We start from the raw sequence: 18,948 nt of genomic DNA, 5'->3' as shown, positions 1-18,948 counted from the left end.
TCAGACTGTGACCTTCTTTGAGGAGAAGGTATTGACATGACAATGGAATCTGTAAAGCAGCTTTCTCTATTTATAAGCTACAGAATGCACAGAGAATTGTTTTCCTGCTTAGGCGTTACTACAGCTTAACTTGCCTTGTTCTGCAGTGCTGAGATACTAACTGCCTCCACTGACCCCCAATAATTTTCATTGGGCTTTGTTATGTCGCAGTACAATGTGGGCTGAGCATCAGAAACCAAACAGACCCATAATGTGTACAAACATTGCGGTTCTAATGGTATTGGTAAATAAATATGGAGGCTTGACCGGTACAAGGCAGAGCGGGATCAATGGCAGCCATATTTATCTGTTTTATCAGAGAGGAAATCACAGGAGATGTTGTGCTGTGTTCGGGGCACACAGTGAATGAACAATAATTACTCCTATTATTGTGGGGTGATAAAAGGTTTAATTATAGATAGACAACTGAGGAGAAATCAGCTGCATTTAAAAGAAATCTGTTGGTGTTTTTTTTTTTTATTAGACATATATGTATGTGTGTATAAAAAATGGCATCTTAGACATCCTTCTAACATGGCTGCTCCATGAAAATAAACCCTTAGTTTCCCTTTAAGACCTGTAATTATCCATTGTCATAGTGTAAAAGAACAGAATATAGAGTGTCAGCTCCGCGCTGTGCTCCGTCCCTTCGGACATTAGGAGAGTTTTATCATCCGCCATTATTGCGTGAACACATACGGAAAGGGCAAGCCTGAAATTAAATTCTATTTGGGCAGCCGTAACCTTTGAAAAGGCTGAGATGGCAGTGAACGTATTTCTTCCTCTTCCGAGCGCTGCCACGATGTTTGATGGCGGGAAGGCATCCAAAGGGCACAGCGGGATAATAAATTTACTTCCAGTCTCACCCTCTGGCGACCTATGTGTACTGAGGCGTCCACTTAGTGCCAGTGACCTGCGAATCTTGTCACACATGGAAATTGTGGAGGTCAGAGCAAGAAATACAAGCAAAGAGGCACATGGCAGAGAGCATTGGGGACAACTTGTAGGAGTGGGGCAAACATTTTCTGTTCTAGTTTTTCTCATTGTTAAACTGCTGCCAATGTGGGACAATACCCTGCTAAAGGCAAGAGTAAAATTGGTTAGAAAAAGAGATGAAAATGCTAGAAAAAAAGGCTTCACAATGAAAAATAGCTTTACAAACTCTGGACCAACCATTTAAGCTTCACCTTTTTTCATTAAAATGCAATCTTTGAACTCCAGTCAGTGACATTGCCTAGGCTGATTTGATGCCATTAGTCTGCTGCAAGCAGGAAGAAGCATTTCTTCAGTTTCCTTTGCTCAGACTTTTCCTTTTGCTCAGGCTGCAACTTTTTGGGAAGTCGCTTTAGCAGGGGCTGATCTGTGACATTGGCACCAGGATAGGATCTACATGATTTTGTGTCTTTGCCCTAAGCAGAATGAAGGTGATTCTTAAATGAAGCTTGTTTCTGTCACATTTCCACGTTTGCTCTTTTCTTTGTATATTATAAGTAAAGCTGTTGGTCTCATCGCTCCCAGGAGCTGCTGCTAACCCCACACGCAACCTATCATTTTGACACTACGCTCACTCGTCCTGAGTGACTCGGTGTGCACGAATTTGGGGTGTCCACCCCGTTCTCTGCTGTGTTCCGGCAGCTCTTTTGGAACTGATCGTAGTGGATTTTTCCAGCTGGACGATTATTGGACTATCGGAGCCAAATTTGGAGCATTAATGAGGCAGAAGAGCCAGAGATTGTTGATTACTGGGTACATCCTTGCAATTAAACCATTTATTATGTTCCGTTAATTTATGTTTATTTAAAGTCCTGTACGGCAGGCCGTTAAAACCAATGTAGAAATAACAGGGAAGGAGGAATGCTTAAAATCTCTCTATTTTGACATGGCATCTAAATTCTGCTGCTTTCCAGGGACAGTCCCAGCATATGGAAGATCATCCCTGGGTTCAGCACCAAACGACTCTGCAGAGAAATCTGTTCATTTTCAGCATTCTCTTAACACAGAGATTCTGTAACCATTTGGAGATTAGTCCAGGTCTGCCCATTACTACAGGGCTTTCTCTACAATAAACCACACCATTGCCTGTGGTTACTAGATAACCATGTAGACAAACCATAACCTGATTTTGTGTTGTGCTTACTTAAAATCTTGCTTATATGACTCTAAAACTTAAAATTCAATTTTCTTTTTTTTTCTCATCTCCTAGAAAGCTGAGAACAATATAACTGATAAGGGCAGGTGTTTTTTTATGCACTTTTTGGACAAGTATACCAAATCTCTTTCAGTGGTATCAATAAAGAACCAGAAGAGTTATTGTTAGGGCCCACATGCGCTTTAAGAAGAGGAGAGGAGTAATTAAAGAGAAATTTCCCAAATGGAATTGGGAGACCTCAATGGAGATCATATAGACGTGCTACCCTTACATCAAATAAGGTTTTGCTTTAATCTATGGAAGAGTAGGATATACCAGTATATCAGTATACCTGTATGATCATCATAATTGGATGTATAGTGATGAGCAGACAACCGGTCACAGACCACAAGCCTCCCACACAGGGGGTCAGACGTTATTGAGGATCTGTATGTTTATGACTGACCAAGCAGATGGCTTTGACCCAAAATGCTATAGGAAAAAAAATCAAACAAGGTTGCAAAGATATTTATTTGTCCATAAATCTTTAAAGAAGAGGCAACTAGACAAAGTTTTTTTTTTCTTCCATTGTTTATGAAGCTTTATCAAGATAACCATTTCATTGTCTGTGGCCAAGTTTACATAATCTACTCAATGGTAGGAAAGCTTTTAATGTATATTTGCATATTAATAAATGTAAACCTTTTTTATGAATATGTATTATTCTGCACAAGGCAGAGATAAAAATCCAGATATTTCCCTCTATTATAGCAAAGATTTATCTCCCATCTATAGGTGGTGTGTGACATTCCTATCTTGAGGTGGTAAATGTATACATTTATTGATGATTAAGCTGTAATGGTGCCGATAAATCCCGGCCCAGTTTGCACAATGAGCTTCGTTCGGTGATGGATGGCCTCGGACCAGAGATGAGCTTTCTCGTCCTCCTCTTCGGTAATGACCAGACACTCCAGCACGACATGAAGAGGGTCAATCAAATGGGTCGTACATCATATGGAGAGGCAGATGCTGCAACATATTGTGATAGATTAGAGCGCGCGGCACAGAGATGGCACCGCGGAGAGGAGGGAATGGGGGGAGGCCGCGGGGAGATGAATGATCACACAGCATTTCTGCTGCGGCGGTCAGACACCGATGTCAAAGCGTCATTTAACTCCAAACTCTAGCGGGTACTGTGGTGAATAAGAGATAACATGATCTACAGAAAAACCACACAAACTGTAAAAATAGTATAGTGTGTGTGTATGTATGTATGTGTGTGTGTGTGTGTGTGTAAATAAATATATATATATATATATATATATATCACATTTGATTTTGTATGCCTATGGACTCGGAGTACTTTTCTAAGGGTAATGACCTGGCATGCTGCATCAGTGCACCATTGGGTCACTGTTTACCACTGGGCTATTAATTAGAATGCACACCAGGAAAAGTGCACTGTGTCCCCCAATGTACCCTAGGGCAGGATGGATTATTGGAGGTGAAGGCAGCATTATATAGGCCATGCTGTAGCCACTGAAGAACTGCAAAGCACAGCACTTATCCCTAGGCCTGAACCTTGGCTATACATATTGCAAATCCAGTAAAATATCTGCCTGTCACAGTTAATGTTCCAACGTTAGTCTGCGATTGGGTCCCTGCGCCAACTCTTTGTTCCTCTTCACAGCAAACTTTCTTATTCCAAGTTCTTAAAGTACAGTAATTACTCCTGAGTTTGACTTTTGTTGGGACGTCAGGTTTGAAATGCCCCCCTTTCCTGTTCTCTCACACACGCTCAGAGCACTGAATTAATATTTGGGAGGACGTCAAAAAGTTGTCACATATTTTTAAATAGGGTTCTTCTAAAAATACTCGCAGCTGTGTTTAGTTTAGTATTAAAAAGTCGCCCACGTCCTTTCTCCGCCTCGCGAGAAACTCTTCGGAGTCTCTGAGCAAACATTACCTCATGAAGCGCTCTGAAACGACTGAAGGTGTTGGAACGGTTACGCCGAGATCGTCTGTTTATCGGAAGGACCAGGGAAGCTTTGCAAAACTATTTTTAACATGTAATTTGCTTAGTATTTGTTTCCAAATTTTCATGTTTAATGTGTGACTCTCTGAGGGATTATTTATTACAATCAGTACAGTAATTGATTTCAGTCTGCCCTGTGGCCCACTAAATCTTACATATTCCATATCCTAAAAGTTCAGATAAAATCCTATGTTTTTCACCCTGTATCATTTTTTTTACACTTTTTTTTAATAAAGACAAATTCTATAGAATGATGGCAGATTCTGAACCTCTTGCAGAATTTGCTGCTGACTTTTCATCTCTCACTGAACTGTTTTATCAATCCGCCTGAATCAGTCTGTTCAGCTTCTTCCCCACCACAGATCTGAAACGTGGGACTATAACAGCAACAATCTGTGTGCGATTCGTTGAAGAGCGCTAAGTCACTCCGATATGAACACGGCACGTTAAGCGAGGCAGCATTCACCGGCAAGGCCTTGCCTGTGCCTGTTTCACTCACAATTTGTCTTCCCTGCAAGGGCCATCAGCCAACTCAAAGTCTGCCGTTCCTGATGAAGAGGCCGCAGTCTTTTCTTGTCATATTGTATTAGCAGTGGGACACAAAAGAGGAGCGCCTTGGAACCTCCCCAGAATACCACACATTTACAATTGCGCTTTCAGGGAAGATTTTGGACTCTTCTGCACGACCCAAGTGTCCTTTTTTTCCTAATTCAAACCACATTTCTCCTTTTGTTACTTCCGTTCTGTATCTCTGCCGGCTTGCCCACAAGGCGCAAATGTTACATATGCTCATTGTCGGACTCATCTCTGATCATCTTCTGCAGTTGTGGAGTTGCTGTCTTTGCTTCTGCAGCACTCGCATTCAGGTCAGAGATGGGGCACATGTAAACAACACTCAACTTAAAAAATATATGGTGCCCAGTGTCCCTTGTATCAAAAAAAATGGAATAGACATTTACTTAAAAACTTGCTTAAAGACTTTTAGCATCTTCAAATGAGAGAGATGACACAACCTCCCCTTTACAAAAAATGTTCACTAGTAGATTAGTGTGAAATTGTGAGTTTTCACTATGATAATATTTTTGTGAAAATTGGAATGTTTCCCCATTTTGGCAAAATCCATCAGTGTGAAAAGCACAGTGATCCTTGTTTGGTTTATAATTAAGTTGAACTCAAAGCAAATTAAAAAAAAAAAAACAAGTAATGCAGCTCTGTATTAGTGTTAGAGTTGACTTATCATGTTCTTACACCTTCTATGAGAAAGGGAGTGTGAACACAAGAAGCCAATCATGGTTGCTGCAGAAATAGCAGAATTGCATAAAAAAAGAGTTCATTAGTCTGCTGCTTCTCATTTCTCAGAACACAGGTTGGGCAGGGACAAGACCTGTAAGCTTTACTAAGCTTCAACGGAGGTCTGCTCTCTTGCCAGAAATAGTTGTGTAAATCCTGAGAACAGGATGGATAGAAATACCAATTATTTGGCAGGTAAGTCTGTACACATTTGTATTTTATCGGTGTATTTAGCCATTTGCTGTCTGTTTGGAGCAGAACTTTATTTAAAAGGGACAAGAGAAATGTTTATCATCCGTACATGACCTCTGGCTCTTTAGCAGCTGAACGTGTAGTTGTATCTGTACAGACCGGGTCTGGCAAATCTGTCACACATCCATATTTTTCTAGCTCCATTTTGCTTTTTAGGCTGACAGTCTCAGAGCTTTCTTGTCTGTCCTTGTGGAGGGATTGAGCAGAGCTCTGACTATTGTAATCAGCTCAGTGTCCCCTAACAGACTGAAGATGTCATCCTGCACATGTGACGTTTGTCATTTCACCCCCTGAGATACGAATCACAGTAACAAAGGTGACAGCGCCTGTCTTCCAGTGTGCTAAATAAATTCTCGCCAGGAGTGAAGGGTCCCGCAGCCGCCGGACAGAGGTCTCTGAATGATGCATGTCCTCATCTCTCTCTTTCTTTTTCTCTTTTGCAGCAATTGTATGCCGCTCAGCTAGCTGCCATGCAAGTCTCCCCGGGGAACAAAATACCTGGCATGCCGCAGGGGAACCTTGGTGCTGTGTCTCCGACGAATATCAACACAGAGAAAAGCACAAGTAGCCCGCCACCCAAATCTAAGGTACCCACCTGTTATAAACAACCTTCACAAAGCAAACATCTTTTTCTTAGCACAATGCAGTTTGAAGGAGAACTTCAGATAAAAGATTGTGATAGAAATATAGTTTTCCATTTCTTAGTTTTTAAAAAGGCTCAGCAGCATTTTTAATTTATATATGTGTTGAAATATCACTGACTTACCTAAACTAAATGTGTGTGTTATGGATTTAGGCATGTAGACATGTGGGATACATTTCAAGCCACAGCTGGAGTGCAAAAGGGGGCTCTTTCCCAATGCACCACACACTTCCTGTCTGTTAGGCTATTAAAGGGCTCTGCAGGGGTCTTTCAGCCCCAGGTTGATGTGAAGATGAGGTGAATCTATCAGTTCTTTCCATCCCGATTATATAGGTGTCCCCTCTGTGGCTACAAACAGGGTTCAGTATTGTCTTTACACAGGTGGGTGATCTGAGAAACAGAAGGATTAACACTTCTCATGCCAAAGGTGAAAGGGTCTAAAGATGCAAAGCCAGCGATGCATTCTGGAAGCAAATGGGGCATTTCCAAATCTGATTGTGCCAAAGCTATGTAATAGGAGGACAAACCTAAACAACTGATTTATTTGGTATCAAATCAAGCTGGTCTTTGCAATACATTGTGTATTGTAGAGTTAATGAAGGTGGTACAGTCGGATTGCATGGTATATTGTTAGGTACATTGGGTCCTCTCACATGATACTTGCCAACCTCATTTTAAAGAGGACCTGTGAGGCTTCCATCTAGAACTGGAAGTTGTTTCTTTAGAGACTGTATAAGTTCTCTGCCTTGGACCTAACAGCATGCGAGCCTCATCTGTGCCAGGTAATGGGCATCTTGACCGGTTTATTGGCTGCTTATTAATTACCATACCTATGCCAGGATAAAGATCTGTAATAAAGCCTTCCATGGGTTTGTTTGATGCAGCCTCTACTCAGGTGTTTATGCATATACTGGCTACATGCAGATGATCATTGCCATTGGTAGTAATGAATTTTAAAAAATGCTTTTAGCATTAAAGAAGAGGAAAGAGACTCTTATAGAGCGTGATATAATTGTTTAATTAAAAATCTAGCTTTCTAGTGACTTCAAAAAGACATAAAATTGGTTTAAAAGTTGGTAAAAACAACCCCAACATACAAATAAATCAGATTGATATGTTAATACATGAAAAGGAACAGTAAAGATGTCTGCACAGTAAACCCTAATCTAACTTTTATATATGAATTTGCAAACAGATTAAGTAGAAGAACTGAGACTGAGGAAAAACGCATTTTATTCTTCAATGTAGGCAGGGCTGTATTAGTGGTAGAGATAGGGCAGGGGTCGAACAAGGGAACATATTGGATTTAGCATTAAGGGCAGTCAGGTACAGGTGAATGTCCGAATGATATTTAGAAACACTCAGCTTTGTCTGCAATGTTAATTTGTAATTTTTTTTTTTACTTTTGCAATCAAGAATATGGACTGACCTAACATACAACTAAAAATGTGCACGTTGAATAAAAAGATTAGTAAAATTCAGGTCAGGATGGATAGGAGCCGCTCTGAAAAGGCCCTGAAATGTTTCCTCGCCATGCCTGTGTGACATGCTGTTTTCAATCTGCGGTGTGCCAGTAGGAGGCTCGGAGTGAACGAGACACAGGCACAGATAATGCCTGCAAATGATAGACCGCCGCTGACCTCCGAGCGCAGCCTGGAAATCCGACACATTGATTTGACTCTGCCGCCCCGCTGAGAGATCCGGCAGAGTTCAGTTGTAATAAAAGAACAAGATTGTCTCGTAATGCTGATGGCGGCTGACAGACGCGCCACTTTACATGTCCTCCGCCACGGAGAGACAAGCCCTAGGACGAGGATCAGGGAGAGGTCACCTGACCAACCTGCAATGACTTGCCCACCGACCCCAGCAAACTCTGATTCCAACTTTATCAAATCTGCAAGACATTAGAAGGGACGTGTGGTGTGGGATCACATGACAACTCCTTGGATTCACCTAATCTAAAAACCTTAAATCTGAGGGTGCCAATAACTGTATCTATACAGAGTTATTTGTAACAGATTGACTAATGCAGAAATCGCTGGCTGCTGTTTATGTATGAGACTCATGTAGTGATGCTCAAGGAGGCAGATGATTTACAGGCAATCGATCACAATGGCCATTGAAGGTGGCAGTTAGTCAAACAAGCCAATCACTAAAATGTCATATAGGCCTAAAAATGTTAGTTTCATTTTAAAGGTAATTTCCAATCTTTTGTAATCTGCTTTGCTCCCTATTCCTTGCTACTGGAGCTGGGTATTCTTGGTGGTGATTTTGCTTTACAAAGACATAAAATCATCATTGCTCCCAAAGCAAAACAACATCACCTGAGAATTCAGGTGAATGTTTTTGTGGTTATAGCTCTTAGTCGATAAATTAACTTATTCTAAAATAGTCATTTTCTGTAATTAAAATATTGATCATTTAATGGCTTTAGCAATGATTAAAATCTCTTGTTTAATTCAGATAACTAATTACCAGTGATTCTGCAGCTCGCTGTTTCCTTTTGCTATCTTTCAAAAGATTAAATTAGTCCTATGGTGCTCTGCACTCTATCCCAGTATCCTCCTGCAACTGGCCAACTTGCTTTCTGAACCCCAAGAGCTGCGGAAACCCTCATCCTCCTAATTCACCCCAAACTCAAATCTTTTTAAAGTCAGCCAATGTGTTCTCAGGTACTAGTCCTTCATCCAAACCCACTATGGCTCCAGCCGTACATACTGGAAAATTTGAGACAAAATGCTCTGTATGTGAGAGTTGGATGTTGGCCTCTTCAGGAACTAGCTATCCTGGATACTTTAGCGCTACATTGAGTTTGCTGATTTGCTGTAGCACAGTTCCAGTTTTTTTCTAGTTCAGATAGTAGGGAAGGATGATAATATCTGTTAGCCTTTTGGGGATAATTTCCTATCATTTTTTGTCTTGATTGGAGAAGGGCACAAGTACAGGACGTAAAGGGTAAATCTTCTCAATGTAGGGCAGTTAAAGCCTCCCTCAGGATTTTATGTCCCTGCTTGTCTTCTTGCCTGCATGAGCCACATTCCCGTTATTTCCTCTCCTGATGTTACAGGTAGAGTGAAAATCTCCCCAACTGAAATCAAAGATGTTAGTGTAAGTGTGATAAAAGTCACAGCAATTACCCACTACATCCAAAATGATTTGGCTTTTTTGGTGAGTGCCTGTGGGTTTAATTGCTGATACCTCGTACAGCCTTGTAAGCTGTATATATATGGAAAATCCAAGCCCTTTAGTGCAGTTTATTCAGCTTAGATAAGTTGAAATATAACAAACCATCAGGGGTTTGAGAGACATACCAGAAATGTTGGGAGATTTTACATTTCCAAGCATAGCCCAATCGCTTCACAACGCTGACCTATAATATTCGCTTGGAGACCAATAAGGATGATTTATGTATCACTGACAAGTGCAGGGTAACAGCATTACAATAATGTGAAATGTTATTTCTACTAATAAAAAGAAATGCCTGAAAATAAAGTGCGAAGCCAGTTCATTCCCACGCCGGAAAATGTGGGTGATCAGTCACCAAGCCCCTTCTTTCCATTACTGCAACATTCCAGCGTTGTAATTGCAAAATTGCACAGAATCTTTATGAAGAGTCCAGTTGGGATTTTAGCTGCTACAGATGAATATATTTCAAGCTCTATTTTTCCTTTGTTTGTCAGTGACAGTGTCATGCAGGAGGGGACAGTATCCCCAGAGAGTGAATGTCACAACATTCTCTGTCCCAGCACTGTGACAGGCTATGGAGACATTAAATGAATAGTGTATGGGAGGTCACCCTGAATCCTGATGGACGGAGAGGAGACGGAGTTGGAAAAGAGTCCCAGACATTGACTCGGTGCATCTAAATACCATGTCTTCAGTTTTCTGACAGAACAGGGACAACAAAACAATAAACTAAAAGAATACAAATCTTTCTATTAAATGACTCTTCAATACACTTAAATGCATGTAAGGGGAGGCTGCCCTGGTTTGGTTTATCCATACTGTGTCATGCTGTGATGTGATTGAGGTGATTAGAGACTGTCTAGTTCTGCCATAGTATCTTTTAGCAGTGCTATTTATTTATTTATTTATATCCTTTAGTGCCATATTGTGATGTAGTTCCTGTGTAATGGAGCCTTATATACTTATATGGGTTGTGTTTGATCATTCTATGCCCAGATTGACCCATGTTTGTATAGTGCTTTGTTACATGGCGCCATGCTCTCTAAAAACATGGTATTCTCACTGTTCAATTTCCCAACTGACTCCCACATGGTGCTGGGTTAAACAGTTTGCCATCTTCCAACTGTGCTGTGTTCTAAACAAATGAGGAATTAGGCCCGGACCATGATGTGACCATCGTTGATAATCTTCCAGTAGCGATGGAGTATTCTGTGTTGCAGAACCACGTACAACTGCCAACTGACAAGAGCAAATATGAAGCGCAGCAAGAGATGTTTTTAAAAACAATGGATTGTAAGAAACCATGCAGGACAATGGTAATGTTATACAATCATTACCTTCCTGCATAACGATCATATGGCTACACAGATCCCTAAATTTAGAGGCCGCAGACAGTTTTACCCTCCTGTAGCTCAATCATGACATGAGTTTTCTTCCAAACATTCAAACTGAATCCTAGGTAACTCATTCTTTAACCTAGTGACACAGGAGCTTGCAATCTACCACCAACCTCTGCAATTTTTACATTTTATGGTGTTTTCCAGTAGCATTTATTGGGATTGTCAGAAGCAAGGCATTGGTGTTTTTCTTGTCTCAGCTCTGACTGTTGATGTAAAGGAAGACTACAATTTAAAATTAGGATGGGATGACCCTTCTCCCAGCCGCCTTCAGATCCTGCGCTGACAAGATGGAAATGATACGAGAGTTGTGGTTATCGGAAGAGACTGTGGTGACATCTGACATTGTACTCATAGTATTTAATGTTAATAGGAATTCAATTCTTGTGCCCTTCAAGTCATGGCGTTTGGACGTGCAGAGAATGATTCCTCCTTGCTAGTCGCACAAGTGTTCCAGGCTGAGTCTTTGTGACTGCACATCACTTTGCATTTGTAATAGAAGCATTGTCCCCAGGCCAGGGACTGTCATATCCTCCTTGGGCGAGGTTACTGTTCCTCAATCCTGTCCTCTGGCATTCTAGACTTTATGTAGGGCTACGATGGCCAGCTAATTGTCATTGAAGGCAATTTTTAACCTACATAGGCTGATAATGAGATCACTATAATAAGCACTGATTAAATTAAAGGAGAAGGAGAACTTAATTCCTTGTCAGTCATTTTTTATATGGTAAATTCCTTTTAATACGACAGTATGCCTGTGAACCATTTAGTAGATAAGAGACTACTAAGTCATATAGTTGTGAATTTTCCACTTGCTGTACAGGAAACGGCCGTTGATTAGTCACGCAGTTACATTTATATATCTTTGACCTTTTCCACAGTGTTATATACAAAGAACACTGAGCTTGTCACAGCAATCTCTTCACCAGAGGAGCTTACACTCTAATTTCGCACCACAGTCGCACACTATTAGGAATATTATTATTGTTCTACCATCCCACCACAGTTACACAAGCTGCTGTAATACAATTGTAATATTTTTAGCTAGGAATCTGGTTGTATTTAGGATGTTGGCTCGTTCAATGGAGGATTTGGGACCTCCGAAACCGAATTAGTGAACGTTTCCCATTTCTCTCTCCCTCAGCACTATCTATTCCAGCTGCTGTGCGAAAGCTGCTTTGTTTAATGAAAACCCATTGAGCAATTCAAGTAAATATTTATCACATGCAGCTCTCTTACCAACATTCAGGAGAAGAAACAAAATTATTTACATGGAGAAAGTCTCATTGTTCCTAATACCCCTCTTGTAGATGATTCGGGGTAACATTTGAAAATATTCAGGAAATGCTGACTTTAGTCTGAGAATACCTTGTAGGCTGCTTGGTTTTCCAGTTCCAGGGCTATAACAGGAAGGAAGATAAAACCTCTACAAAGGAAGGCAAAATCTCAGCTGCCAACAAAACAAGTGTCTCCTCCATCAGGAGAGATTTATTCTCATCTTCCATTCCAATGACAACTGCAAAATGTTAAATTTCTCACCCTTTTCTGTAACTGAGTCAGTTATCACCAGGACACAGCAATTAAAATTCAAAATTGAAAAAAAAAGGTTTAGGCTTTTGATGCAGTTTAAGCTCAGTCAACAATTCTCATTCTGCTTGTGTGTAAATTGTCAGACACCATTTAGAGCAATAGGTCGGGTATTTTATATACAGTATTGAATAGAGAAATTGAGGATTTTTACTTTTTCATGTATGTATGGTATAGTAGCCTCGTTCCTTCGCCTTATCATTTTAGTTCAAATAGTTGACATTTTCATGAGTTTTGGATTCAGTGTCTATAATTTTATATCTTTTATGTTTTCTTTCTAGGATGATGTTGCTCAGCCCCTGAACCTTTCTGCCAAGCCCAAGACCTCAGACCGCAAATCTCCTGCATCACCAACCTCCCCACACATCCCTCCAGCTAGGATAAGCAGCAGTAACAGCTCACACAAACCGTCCGTCTCCTCCACCCTCGCCAGTCCTCCAGTTAGAGTCAATTCAATAGGTGAGTTGCATTCAAATATCGGCTATTCAAGGTCTTTCTATATCCCCAAAATGCTTTTTTGATGGGTCAGATATGTTACAAGCCATCAACATTGCTATTATCTAATAATATATTTTGTCTTTTTTGATCCATCCTTTCTTTAAGAGAAATGTGAAAATTTTGCGTGTTGATAATTTGGAAATTGGAGGCAAGTGAAATGGACCATTCAGTGATGCAAAGACAAAGAAAGTTAAAATAAACTCAGGACCCCCTTTATACTATAGATATATATAATTGATAAACTTTATTCTTTTTGTACATAAAGAATATTTCTGAAATAAAAGATTAAAGGCTTCCCCAGCTAAGTGCACTCAATGGTACAGTAGACACCTCTGGAACCCATGCAACAATCAGTGAACGAGATAATAATAAATTCCTGTGCTATGCTTTGTAGCCAGTAATGCAGATGAAGGACGCTTTTGCGTGCTATTAAGCGTTCATCGACTTTGAACCATAGGGCATGGTCAGCAACACAATATGTTTTGTGAGGACTCCCCAGCAACACAGTTGTGTTAAGTACTGCACACTTTGCACTTCCTTTTGTCAGGTAAAAAAAGGTTTCTACCCCTCCAATCAGCTCGTGAATACCTGTCCTTCAGCAGTCCTCTCATCACTCCTCAACATCTTTACTAGACAATAGAACACAATGCATGCCGCAAATATCAGTACAAGGAATCTGCGCACAAAGAGCTAATGTTGGTTTTTGTTAAGTGTCGTCATGTTTGCTTCATAAGTCATAAAGTGTTTTCGCTATAGTTTTATTTTTATCAATGTTTTTTTTTATATATATATATATTATTTTATATATATATATTTTTTATCAATGTGTGAGATTTTAGAGCCACTGGGGTTGCATTAGCTAGCGGGAGTTCTGTGGCTTGCAGTTCCACCAAATATGGAAGGATATTGACTTAACTGTGCATATTTAATTCTAAACTTACATTGTATTAAAGAATTGGAAAGCCTGCATTGCATTTCTCAAAGCGAGTTTCCTGATGGGTACAACAGTGGAACATTTTGCTATAGATACAGTTGATGTGGGAGAAGATGATTGATAGCTGAAAATCACAAAACCAAATCAATGCACAATAACAAGTGATCCTTTAAGTTCACCAGTTGTCCTTCTATGAACCACTTACAAGTGATGGTGAATGCAGTTGGATCGGTTATCAATATTTACCAGTAAGTGGGCATCCTTATGTCACTGCTTACTTTATCTCAGTGATTTGTAGCAGGGGATCTTTCTTCCTATTATTTTTGTTGCTGTGAAAAATGAATTGCAGTTCATGGAATGTCTGCATTGCTTGACTTCCAAGTGATGTAGAAGTTGTTGTTCAACTAACTTTTTTATGCAATGTTTGAGCTACAGAATTGGCAGTTATTTTTCTACTCATATTTTGTGCCAATGCTGGGGATTATGTTACACTAGCTGCCTAGATGAGAATAGAAGTCAGTTACTTTAGTAACTCTGTATCCAGCTTTAAATCACCAGAGAAAACAAGATGAGAGATTTGTAGCGGCTGGTGTGACATACCCCCTAGATTCCACATTTGTACCCAGCAGTTTTATCATGGCAGTGCTTTCCTCAATGGGAGGAAGGCGATACACAGACACAAGGAACGTGTAAAGTTACCAGGAGTAGATGATTGTTATAAGCCAAAGATGTATAATTCATGTTAGGACATTAAGAGATTAATTATTATCCCTCCAGTATTTAGAGGTCTTGCTATATGGTCACATCAAAATGTGAAAAGATTTTATGTTTTTCTCCTGAGTCAGATGTAATGTAAAATAGTCATATGCAGCACATTATTTTATAACATTCAGTATGTAAACCGAATCACAAAGATCTCAAAGAAGTTTTATCATAATGTAATTTCAGGAGGCATTTTCAATCCTTCAGTATTCATTGAAATAATATCTACTACTCCTGCTCTTTGGCAGATCACCCATTGGCTTCCCATAGGGAACTGTAAGCAACCATGCCAACACACATTACAGACATGGTCAACTGTTGTCACCATAAGGAAACCCTGATAAATGCCATGCAGCCATTGCCAGAGTGGAGCTGTAGACCGGTAATGGCCGCAAAGAGACTGCAGGATCAGCTATGAAATAGAACAAAAAATAATAAAAGGTGAAAATAGTATCATATAAAACAAATTGCATAACAGTTGTCTGATACACAGTGCACAGAACAAACCATGTCATCCAGTTGGGGTTATCTTATCCCCTCGATGAATACTGCGTAAAAGGCGTACACAAAATGGGGCTCCTTCATTATTCATTTCACTGAGCTTTTTATAGACGGTTTATGTCAAAATACAAGATGTCGCACATCGTGGGATTTTTTTTTTTTCATACTTAGCTAATTATGCTGCATGCAAATGACAAAACTTTGAAAAGTCTATATGCAATTAAGATATTTTACTTTTTGCAAAAGGAAGTGCAAGCAGGTGTTAATTATATAGTTTTATCGCAGCTCAGACAGCACGGCAGATTACGATGATGTCTCATTTGCGCAGCGGATACACAAACATACAATAAGAAACCCTAAACATGTTTTCTTATGTTGTCAGACTCATTGTTACCCTGCAGTCCACACAATGTACGTCCCGTGACGGGGAGCATATGCGGCTGGTTACATTGTATCTCTGCTGTGTAATAACGGCAATCCCGCCATTCCTGCAAATCTGACTTCCTGTTATTTTTTTATACTGAAAACAGAGCAGCTAAATAAATACTGTTTACTGTTGGTTTTAAAGCTATTTTGCATGTTCAGGCTCTTGAAGTATTTTCAGGTCCTATCTGTTTCCTTGGGGGGAAATGTAGACGCTTATAATCTTGCTTTTCCAAAATCCATTTTGACAGACTGTTAACACTTGTGTAGAGTGCACACCCAATGTTTAGTGATTCTTACCAGCCATTCCATAATGGCAAAAATAGCTTCAAATGAACCTTCCGAAAATATAAATGTAGAAAGGTTTCAGAAGACTTTTTTTTTAATAAATTGGTCCCATTAGGATACTACAGATGCTGCTGTTGCTAATTAAAATTTAGGAGTATAAAGAGAAAGGATGAACATGCCAAGCAGCAGGGATCCAGATAAAAATTTTTCATTGTCACGGTTGAACTCCACCACACTTCACATTCTCTGCTTCATCAGGTTTATTGTGCAAGAAGAGAACAAGCCTTGGTGAGGGGGGACTTGTGCATAGCAATTTCAAAGCAACTTTTGGTATTTTATTGTGGCTAATAAACAATCATCACTGGATCCACCCCTAAAGCTGTATACAATCCATTTTTCTGGTCCATACAAGCTTACTCTGCCAGGGGTCCCCTTAGGGCTCTTCCATCCTCTGCCACACCATAGCAATTCTGTACAATATGGCAGGAACCCTTAATAAAGAGATGCGTCTACTTTCCCCACCTGAGGGGTTAGCCCCAATGAAAGGTGTAAATGTACAAAGATCACTTATGTGGAAATAGCAAAGTCTGACTGGTCAAACTCATAGAAAGTTATTGCACACAATATAAAACAATTCTTTATACTTTAGAGAAATCCTGCTAATATTAACTCCTTCTTATCTGCGACATAGATAAATCTGGCGCTCCAGCTGTGCTCTGTGTTCCGCCATTGTCTGTGTACATATTTCCCTGTGTGAGGTCTGATCATTGGCGAGCTCCTGGGGTCTCTACATTCCAGACAGAAGATCGTCCTCATTCCCCGCTCCTAAACCTTTGATGCATCTTGTATTTATTCTATTATATATCGCGGCCTCTTTTTTTCCTTCTTTGTGCCATGTTTAAAGTAGTTTCGATCCAAACGACAGAATCTGTTTTTATTTCTATGGGGTTATTCTGACCCAAAATGAGAATATTGGGAAAACTGATAAACCATTTTTTATACTGTTAAGCCTTTACTATAATACATTTTATTGAAGAGAACCAAAAACACTTCTTAAGCTTTCCTTTAAGTGGACCTGTCCGTACCATATTTAGTAAAGCCCTCTATGAGCTCCAATCAGTGATGTTTCCTAGGCTAGGATGATTTCATCAGTGTGCTGCAGTCTCCTCTCCTAATGATCACACTGCAACATTGTAACTTCATAGTAAATTGTAAGGTAAAGAAGCCGCAACAGGGAATCTAACTGCACAAGCAGCAGAATGTATAGGATTCTGTCATCTCCTCTCTTCAGACTAGTAAGTAGTGGGCGACCCTGAATGATGACTGAACAACCATGTAAAGAGAACTGTAGCCTTAAGCAGGAAATTTGGATATAGGACCATTTATTAGCCAACTGGTAATAGAAAATATCAGTCCTAGTAGTTGTCTTCATTTATATAGCTTCTGTAGGGAGTTTTTTTTTGTCATTTTTGTCATTTCCCCATATTTTTGTTTGTCCTGCTCATTTTTGTTACTGGAACAGTAAATTCTGTGAAATCCAAAGTTTCCACCAGGACAGGCATAAGTAGGCAGTACTGCTTATTTTATATAGAAGGGAGATCAAGCGTGTGGATGAATAGGAGGCATCCCGCTGCATCCTACCCATAGGTAACCACAACAAGGACAGGTAAATGATTAATATTGGGTGATAGCTTTACAAAGACTTGAGCTTGAACCAGTAAAGCTTTATTGGATAACAATCAATTTGATATGATCATTTCACAACTGAGCCATGTATTTTTTTATAATTTTGCTTTTCTTTACACCGTACTCAAAGCTTTTGCCCTGGCCAGGTATTACTCCGATCTTCATAAACAGCCTTCGTCCTCTTTTAGTTGCATGTCCAGGTAATGCATGTAGTGTCAGGAATGTCGGGGTGCAGAGATCAGCCACGATTCAGTCGCTGTCCATGGTGCTGAATCCATAGGGGACCTGGGAAAGCCTGAAACTCAGGCGAAGATTGTCTAACATCTGTACTAATGACCTCTTGTATGTCAGACACTTCACGGCGGGTCCAAACTCCTCGACCTAGTTCCTCTAGTTCTGTGCGCCTCTCACAAATCTGTTTGAGAGCCGAGCAGATTAATTTCTCTTCTTAAAGATTTAATTCATTGCAGCTTGAAATCTCCTCGTGTAAGCGTTGTGAAACTTGCAGGCAGAAAGTCCTTGCAGCGGGGTTTAGCTCAACTAATCTGACACCGGTTTTTCCTCTTCGCTCATTGATCTTTAAATCATGGAGACAATGTTTTTCCTTTTTTTCTGTTCATGTTTTTGGCAGCGATTGGATCAGATAGAGGTTCCCGGTAATACAGCCGAGGATGGTGTAATCTGATGCGATTAGGCAAGGCTCTTTGCAAACACGACTTTTATAATTGACACAAAGGGAGAGTATTAATAACACGTTGGGCAGGCAGCAGCTAGCCATTTTAGATTCCCTTTCTTTAATCTCAGTGTTTTTCAACAAATCATGGGATTTAATCGCGTGTTTTGGCAGATTAAAGGACTTACGGGCCAGATGTTTTTTGTTCTAAAAATGGATTAGGTTGTAAAGTTTTTTTGGAATCCGCAGAACGTGTTCCGGCAAGCCGGTCATTTTTATGTGCGATTAGCAGCTGCCTTCTGTCGACAATCCCCCCCATCTGTCCTAGCCCCAACGACGAGGCACTTTCTCTCTGTCGCCATTTCTTATCTGTTTGTTTGTTTTCTTACTCCTCGCTCACATTTGTTTTCTGACATGTCACGAAACGATGACAGCTCTGTGTATGAATAGATTGGAGACTGGCTGATTCTTTTTAAGTAATCTGAAGCACGTTTTAGAAAAATCTAGTAAAATCACGGTGCGAGGCGTAGGGTGGGACGCAGAGCAAACAGAATAGAGTGGGCATTAAATGCTGGATGGAAAAGGGAAAGTTTTGCTCATTGTCACTGTGACTCCAAATATGTGAC

General features: G+C 40.1%; 1 protein-coding gene across 5 annotated transcripts in view; it reads left to right on the top strand.

Annotated features, from left to right (window-relative positions):
- SOX5 (SRY-box transcription factor 5) overlaps positions 1-18,948 on the top strand; it is a 161,320-nt gene that overhangs the window by 126,435 nt on the left and 15,937 nt on the right. For all 5 annotated transcript variants that reach the window (XM_072399925.1, XM_072399923.1, XM_072399926.1 and 2 more), the window contains 2 exons: positions 6,188-6,331; positions 12,839-13,016. In XM_072399925.1, the coding sequence (XP_072256026.1) occupies positions 6,188-6,331; positions 12,839-13,016 (322 nt within the window). The remainder of the gene's footprint in view (positions 1-6,187; positions 6,332-12,838; positions 13,017-18,948) is intronic.

Source organism: Pyxicephalus adspersus, chromosome 2 (assembly GCF_032062135.1).
Source record: "Pyxicephalus adspersus chromosome 2, UCB_Pads_2.0, whole genome shotgun sequence".
In the NCBI taxonomy this organism is placed as follows: Eukaryota; Metazoa; Chordata; class Amphibia; order Anura; family Pyxicephalidae; genus Pyxicephalus; species Pyxicephalus adspersus.
This window is presented reverse-complemented; position numbering and strand designations above follow the sequence as displayed.